At 45.6% G+C, this 8630-nt stretch overlaps 1 protein-coding gene across 1 annotated transcript; it reads left to right on the top strand.

The window, feature by feature from the left end:
- Positions 1–3267: 3267 nt before the first annotated feature.
- LOC139375752 (transmembrane protein 121-like) lies at positions 3268–8374 on the top strand. Its single transcript, XM_071117570.1, has 4 exons — positions 3268–3587; positions 3897–4045; positions 5959–6134; positions 7607–8374. Exons 1-4 carry the CDS (start codon positions 3464–3466, stop codon positions 8157–8159), a joined length of 1002 nt encoding a protein of 333 aa, XP_070973671.1. The 5' UTR covers positions 3268–3463; the 3' UTR covers positions 8160–8374.
- Positions 8375–8630: the final 256 nt, after the last annotated feature.

Below are 8630 nucleotides of genomic sequence, written 5' to 3'. Positions count from 1 at the left end.
GTAGTGGCTAAAAAAACGAGTTTTAATGACTCCAACCTAAGTGCTTGTAAACCTCCGACTTCAACTACACATCCACGTTGATCTGGTACTGGTTCTTCCTGTAAATAGTGCCACATTGATCTGATACTGCCTGTATGTTGCTCCATATTGACCTGGTAATTCCTGTATATAGTTCCACGTTGATGTGTTACTTCCTGTATACAGTATACACTGTAGCTTCTCATTGATCAGGTATTTACTTTACTGTAGCTAGCTCCACATTGACATAGTACTTCCTGTACTGTAGATAGCTCTACATTGATCTGGTACTTCCTGTACACATTGATATGGTACTGGTACTTCCTGTATATAGCTCCACATTGATCTGATACTTCCTGTACATAGCTCCACATTGATCTGGTACTGGTACTTCCTGTATATAACTCCACATTGATCTGGTACCTCCTGTATATAGCTCCACATTGATCTGGTACTGGTACTTCCTGTTTATAGCTCCACATTGATATGGTACTGGTAATTCCTGTATATAGCTCCACATTGATCTGGTACTTCCTGTATATAGCTCCACATTGATCTGGTACGGGTACTTCCTGTATATAGCTCCACATTGATCTGGTACTGGTACTTCCTGTATATAGCTCCACATTGATATGGTACTTCCTGTATATAGCTCCACATTGATCTGGTACTTCCTGTATATAGCTCCACATTGATCTGGTACTTCCTGTAAATAGCTCCACATTGATCTGGTACTTCCTGTATATAGCTCCACATTGATCTGGTACTTCCTGTATATAGCTCCACATTGATCTGGTACTTCCTGTATATAGCTCCACATTGATCTGGTACTTCCTGTATATACAGTAGCTCCATTGTGATCCGGTACTTCCTGTATATATCTCCATAGTGCTCTGGTACTTCCTGTAAATAGCTCCATTATTGTGTATTTTATTCCTCATGTTTTACTATTTGTCTTTTTATTGTTATTTTTTAACTCTGGATCGTTGGGAAGCGCTTGTAAGCAAGCATTTTCACGGTAAAGTGGAGACCTGTTGTAGTTGGTGGATGTGACAAATACCATTTTATTCAATTTTATTTGAGAAAGAGAGAGCACCATTCATTGAAGCTGCACAATGCTGGTTCTTCTTCCCTGCTTTTCCCTCCGCTCCTGGATACGTGTCTCTCTCTCCTCCCTCCTTCCCTCTCTCTCTGCAGCTGTGGTCTACCGGGTGTCAGCGTCACTCAGCTTGTGCCTTTATAGGAGCAGCAGCAGGAGGAAGAGAAGGAAGAGAAGGACAAACAACCAAAGGAGTCAGTCAGAGCAGATAGAGAGGAGAGGCAGTACCAATTCTAGCAGAGATGTGGCAGACGGACCAGACTATGCTGAGGACTGAGAAGACAGAGGAGCTACCGGTCCTGTTGCTCCTGTTGTAACATCCTGGCAGGAGGAGAGAGAGAGAGAGGCACCGTGACCATGAAACTACCTGGGGTCAGAGACTCAGTGAGAGACACCCACCTAGACAGCTGAGAGACACACACACATACACACCCACCCAGAACACACACACCCTTTTTCTATTACAAACACACTGGCCTGCGGATCTGAGGAGGACACTCGCTGCATTCAAAGGATTCTCGACAACCCACCACACAGACAGACAGACAGACAGACAGACAGACAGACAGACAGACAGACAACTATATTTTTTTGAGGATGACAACAATCCGTTGGGACTTGTTTTTCACCAGGAATAGCTTTTCTTTTGATGTGGTCGTGAGTGGAGCTTCAAACAAGGATAATATGGCGTCTGTATAAACTGAAAGGGTCTTTGACCATTAAGACAACATCTCTGATTCAGTCTGACTGCTATGTGGATCATCACTAGGATATTTTGGTATTTCTCACCAGCTTAAAGACATATCCACGACTGTTGGATTATTAACATGAGCGAGAAGCAGCTCTCGGGTTTCTGATGGATTATAGCTGGGCTCTAAGGGCTCTGAACCTATAACCACTGGGCTCTAAGGGCTCTGAACCTATAACCACTGGACTCTGAGGACTCTGAACCTATAACCACTGGGCTCCTAACCTCTTCTCTGGACCCCAACACAAGACTCTGAACCTATAACCACTGGACTCCTAACCACTTCTCTGGACCTCAACACTGGGCTCGGAGGATTCTGAACCTACAACCTCACCACCACTGGGCTCTGAACAGCTCAATGGATGGAAGCTATCAGCACAAATGAGCACGAGACAGACAGACACAAGACAGACAGACACAAGTAAGTAGACAAGTAGCCTGCCTCTCTCTCTCTCTCTCTGTCTCTCTATTTTGCTCTCTCTCTCGCTATTTCGCTCTCTATTTTGCTCTCTCTCGGTCTCTCTCTATTTTGCTCTCTCTATTTCGCTCTCTCTCTATTTCGCTCTCTCTTGCTCTCTCTCTCTCCAGCCACTCAGTGCACCGATAGGAAAACCCAACTCAAAAAATATTGCAGCACATTTGCAATGTTAATTAAAATAAACCTTTGGTATTATAATTAAAAGGGGGAAACTGTAGAGGATATTATAGGATATTAGAATACAGTAACTCAGATTGATCACATCGCCGGTGGTGAGGCATGTTGTTTGTTTACAGACCTCTTGCCAAGCAACACAATTTACTAACTCTGGGTCACTGCATGTCTGTCTGTAGGTGTCTCTGGCTCAGAGATGTCTCTGCTTCAGCCTCTCGCCCAGGATTGATTGATCTGTGGAAATCCTATTAGTAACCTGGCTGTTGACCAAGAGAGGGGGACCACCACACTCTAACAGTAACAGCCAACACAGGGGAGGGAGTAACACTCTCTAACAGTAACATCAATCACATGGGAGGGAGTAACACTCTCTAACAGTAACAGCTAAAACAGGGAAGGGAGTAACACTCTCTAACAGTAACAGCCACAAATCTCCTCCTACCCCCTCCTTCCACCTCCCTCCTCCTCCTCCACAAATCTCCTAATCCCTCCCTCCTCCACAAATCTCCTCCTACCCCCTCCTTCCACCTCCCTCCTCCTCCTCCACAAATCTCCTAATCCCTCCCTCCTCCACAAATCTCCTCCTACCCCCTCCCTCCTCCTCCTCCACAAATCTCCTAATCCCTCCCTCCTCCACAAATCTCCTCCTACCCCCTCCTTCCACCTCCCTCCTCCTCCTCCACAAATCTCCTAATCCCTCCCTCCTCCACAAATCTCCTCCTACCCCCTCCCTCCTCCTCCTCCACAAATCTCCTAATCCCTCCCTCCTCCACAAATCTTCTCCTAACCCCTCCTCCCTCCCCCTGTGAAAACCCCAGCCATGGAGTGGAACATTTGTTTTATTTATTTAACTAGGCATTACCGTCTACTGTAACAGTCTAACCTGCCTTTATTTAGCAGAGGACCACCCTACACTCTCCCTAACAGACCTCCTCCTGCCCCAGTCATGATGGTGCCCCCTCCTCCCACCAACCAGCCCCATATCTGCCTGTCCACCCTGCTGATCATGAGCAGTATGGCCCTGATCGATGCCTATCTGGTGGAACAGAACCACGGGACCAAGAAGATAGGTATTATTATTATTATTATGAAACCTATATTCAGTCAGGGAAGTTCCATTGAGTCCGATGTCTCTTTTACAAGGGTGCCGTGTTTACAAATGAAGCATAAAATTCATAGGACATAATAATGAATTATTAACACAATTCAGGAGCATGAGAATGACAAAAACACAATTCTAACAACCATAGTGCAGGAGAATGAGAATGAGACAAAAACACAATTCTAACAACCATAGTGCAGGAGAATGAGACAAAAACACAATTCTAAACCAACTTGTACTATTATTATTATTAACAATACATTTTTCTGGGGAACAGGTATCTGTATCATGGTGATGGTAGGGGACCTCTGCTTCCTCATCGTGTTGCGGTACGTGGCGGTTTGGGTCGGGGCCGAGGTACGGACAGCCAAGCGAGGCTGTGCCATGATACTCTGGTTCCTCTATATCTTTGTCCTGGAGATCAAGGTATTTACAAGGCATTTTTAGTTTTGTTGTCATTTTGTTGTTTCCTTTTTTGTTTAATTGGGCTCCCGAGTGGTGCAGCATCTCAGTGCTAGAGGCGTCACTACAGACCCTGGTTCCATTGCAAGCTGTTTCACAACTGGCCGTGCTTGGGAGTCCCATAGGGCGGCGCACAATTGGCGCAGCATCGTCCGGGTTAGGGTTTGGTCGGGGTAGGCCGTCATTGTAAATAAGAATTTGTTCTTAACTGACTTCAATAAAGGTAAAATAAATAAAACAATCCTTTCTTTAATGTTGTTCTATTATATTTAAAAAAATGAAGGTCGATGTCCGCGCTGCCGCATAAAACTAAATAGCATAATAGAAACATCCCCAATAAAATCTGTCAGTTTAAACTATATATACAGTGGGGCAAAAACGTATTTAGTCAGCCACCAATTGTGCAAGTTCTCCCACTTAAAACGATGAGAGGCCTGTAATTTTCATCATAGGTACACTTCAACTATGACAGACAAAATTAGAAAAAAAATCCAGAAAACCACATTGTAGGATTTTTAATGAATTTATTTGCAAATTATGTTGGAAAATAAATATTAAGTATGGGGCCGTGACGTTGGAGCCACAGGAGGCAGAGGATGACTATGTACAGGTGCCTCAGTGATGAGGGAAGGCTTTCTTGGTGCAGGGGTCCCACGGTGATGTTGAATGGTGCTGCGATGTGATGAAATTACCTGTGGCACCAGAGTCCACTAGAGCTTTAGGGACAACACATGAGGGACAGCCAGCCAGTGAAATGGAAACCAGGAAGCGTTTTGCAGAAAGCAATAATGATGGAATACTCATGCCTACCCTGGGAGATGGATGATTGCGGGTCCCTTTGGACCCCGGGTTGGAACGAACCAGACACTGCTGAAGCTGGTGCCCCTCCTGACCACAATAGGAACCGTAGCCCACTCCAAAGCCCGTCTGGTCAGCAGGGAAATTACCATGGCAACCTTGGACATCTCGGTGGTGGGGGCTCCTGTCTGGTGGGTGAAATAAAGAGAGCACTGGAGTAGGAAGCCACGGCATTTCGATGGAGTCATATTTGTCCGGGAGGGACAACAGGGCATCGTTGACCTGGGCGGACCGCTGGATGGGCTGGTGGACTGGCTCTCTGGGACGAATCATGGTCCTCCACTAGTTGGAGATCAATCTTCTCAGGTGTTGTCGAGGTGGTGGAGAATGTGAAGGACCTCATCCATTACCCGAACCCAGCTGATCATAGTGTTGACGCAGTAGGTGTTCCTGTTCGTCGACTATATGGGAGATATCCTTAACTTCTGCTGCTTCTTTGTTTTTGAGAGGCAGTTTTCTGTAACGTATACACAGCGAATCAGGAAGCAGAAGTTGAGTTTAATAATAATAAACATGAGGAAACTACAAAAACAGAAGCAGCGTACTGAACGTAACCAAAACCAATATTGCCTGATGACAGAAGCTACTGAGGGCTATATGAAGGGAGAGTAGTCAGGGTGGTGATGGAGTCCAGGTGTGTGTAACGATGGGGAGCAAGTGTGCGCAATGATGGTTGCCAGGTGTGCACAATGTGGGTTGCCAGGACCGGTGGTTGGGAGACAGACCACATTGAGCGCAGGAGGGAGGGAGCAGAAGTAGGCGTGATACTATGTATCTGGGGTGGCAGGGTAGCCTAGTGGTTAGAGCATTGTACTAATAACCAAAAGGTTGCAAGTTCAAATCCCCGAGCTGACAAAGTACAACTCTGTTGTTCTGCCCCTGAACAGGCAGCTAACCCATTGTTCCTAGGCCCTCATTGAAAATAAGAATTTGTTTGTAAAAAATCTGTAAAGCACTTTGTGACAACTGCTGATATGAAAAGGGCTATATAAAATACATTTTATTGGTTATTTTTCCAGGTGTACTTTGTGTACCAGAACTATAAGGCTGACAGGAAGTCTCTGGATGCTCTGGCCCGTAAGGCCCTGACCCTACTCCTCTCAGTCTGTGTCCCGGTGCTGTTTGTTGGTCTCGTGGCAATAGACCATATGGAGTACGTACAGCCGTCCAAGAAGAAAGAGGAGCTGCGTAACAGGTAGAACTGCCCCTGGGCCATTCTAACAGGTAGTACTGTCCTGACCCATTCTAACAGGTAGTACTGACCTGACCCATTCTAACAGGTAGAACTGACCTGACCCATTCTAACAGGTAGTACTGTCCTGACCCATTCTAACAGGTAGTACTGTCCTGACCCATTCTAACAGGTAGAACTGACCTGACCCATTCTAACAGGTAGAACTGACCTGACCCATTCTAACAGGTAGTACTGACCTGACCCATTCTAACAGGTAGTACTGACCTGACCCATTCTAACAGGTAGTACTGACCTGACCCATTCTAACAGGTAGAACTGACCTGACCCATTCTAACAGGTAGTACTGACCTGACCCATTCTAACAGGTAGAACTGACCTGACCCATTCTAATAGGTAGAACTGCCCCTGGGCCATTCTAACAGGTAGTACTGACCTGACCCATTCTAACAGGTAGAACTGACCTGACCCATTCTAACAGGTAGTACTGACCTGACCCATTCTAACAGGTAGTACTGACCTGACCCATTCTAACAGGTAGTACTGACCTGACCCATTCTAACAGGTAGAACTGACCTGACCCATTCTAACAGGTAGTACTGACCTGACCCATTCTAACAGGTAGAACTGACCTGACCCATTCTAATAGGTAGAACTGCCCCTGGGCCATTCTAACAGGTAGTACTGACCTGACCCATTCTAACAGGTAGTACTGACCTGACCCATTCTAACAGGTAGTACTGACCTGACCGATTCTAACAGGTAGTACTGACCTGACCCATTCTAACAGGTAGTACTGACCTGACCCATTCTAACAGGTAGTACTGACCTGACCCATTCTAACAGTTAGTACTGACCTGACCCATTCTAACAGGTAGAACTGACCTGACCCATTCTAACAGGTATAACTGCCCCTGTGCCATTCTAACAGGTAGTACTGACCTGACCCATTCTAACAGGTAGAACTGACCTGACCCATTCTAACAGGTAGTACTGACCTGACCCATTCTAACAGGTAGTACTGACCTGACCCATTCTAACAGGTAGAACTGACCTGACCCATTCTAACAGGTAGAACTGCCCCTGACCCATTCTAACAGGTAGTACTGACCTGACCCATTCTAACAGGTAGTACTGAACTGACCCATTCTAACAGGTAGAACTGACCTGACCCATTCTAACAGTTAGTACTGACCTGACCCATTCTAACAGGTAGAACTGACCTGACCCATTCTAACAGGTAGAACTGACCTGACCCATTCTAACAGGTAGAACTGACCTGACCCATTCTAACAGGTAGTACTGACCTGACCCATTCTAACAGGTAGTACTGACCTGACCCATTCCATCTGGGTGTGTGTTTGTGTGTCCTGGGGGATGGGGGTTGTGAGCTTTAAGACTTGTTCATTCTTTGCAAGTTAATGGACAATAAAGACATCTTCTGTTTTATGATCTTGTTCCTCTCTGGTCTTCAGGTTGTTCTGGGTGGTGGTGGACCTGCTAGATATCCTGGATATTCAGGCTAATCTCTGGGAACCCCTGAAGAAAGGTCTCCCTCTGTGGGCTGAAGGACTGATGTTCTTCTATTGTTACATCCTGTTGCTAGTCCTTCCCTGTGTCTCTCTTAGTGAGATCTCCATGCAGGGCATCAATATAGTCCCACACAAGATGATGCTATATCCTATCCTCAGCCTGGTCACCATTAATATTTTAACCTTATTGATCAGAGGCTGTAACATGCTGCTGTATAGGGATGCCCGGGTCAGTGGGATCCTGATAGGGAAGAATGTGTTAGCTATCATACTAAAGACCTGTAGCTTCGTCCAGTACAGGAAGCAGATACCGAACACTCCTCCTGCTTTCGGGTTGGAACGACAGAGGAACTCTGTACCACATCACCATGGTAACCAGGGTCTTGGACGCCCTGTTTCTATAGTGATGACCGCTCACCCGCAGGTGGTCCTCCCGGACCAGACAGCCCTGCCCCTCCCTCTGCCAGAGGTCACAACTACATGTCAACATACATGACTGAGACCAGGATCATACCATGTATGTATGCCCCTCAGGATATTATACACGGGACACACAGGAACATCTGACTCTGACCAAAATCTACATGGATGTACCAATATCATGTATGACCATCAGGACTCTACAGGGCAATGGTCAAAATCATGTGAAAAACCTTGTATGGATATTATCACTGATCAGAGGGACACTTTACACTTCTAATAGAACATAAAGCAGTGTATGGATATTATCACTGATCAGAGGGACACTTTACACTTCTAATAGAACATAAAGCAGTGTATGGATATTATCACTGATCAGAGGGACACTTTACACTTCTAATAGAACATAAAGCAGTGTATGGATATTATCACTGATCAGAGGGACACGTTACACTTCTAATAGAACATAAAGCAGTGTATGGATATTGTCACTGATCAGAGGGACACTTTACACTTCTAATATAACATAAAGCAGTGTATGGATATT

Source organism: Oncorhynchus clarkii, chromosome 20 (assembly GCF_045791955.1).
Source record: "Oncorhynchus clarkii lewisi isolate Uvic-CL-2024 chromosome 20, UVic_Ocla_1.0, whole genome shotgun sequence".
In the NCBI taxonomy this organism is placed as follows: Eukaryota; Metazoa; Chordata; class Actinopteri; order Salmoniformes; family Salmonidae; genus Oncorhynchus; species Oncorhynchus clarkii.
This window is presented reverse-complemented; position numbering and strand designations above follow the sequence as displayed.

What these genes read in the sequence shown, in the direction of transcription:
- LOC139375752 (XM_071117570.1), top strand. Translation starts at nt 3,464, where the DNA reads ATGATGGTGCCCCCTCCTCCCACCAACCAGCCCCATATCTGCCTGTCC. An exon ending in TCTTTGTCCTGGAGATCAAG is followed by an intron (nt 4,046 to 5,958) that starts GTATTTACAAGG and finishes TTATTTTTCCAG; the next exon opens with GTGTACTTTGTGTACCAGAA. An exon ending in AAAGAGGAGCTGCGTAACAG is followed by an intron (nt 6,135 to 7,606) that starts GTAGAACTGCCC and finishes TCTGGTCTTCAG; the next exon opens with GTTGTTCTGGGTGGTGGTGG.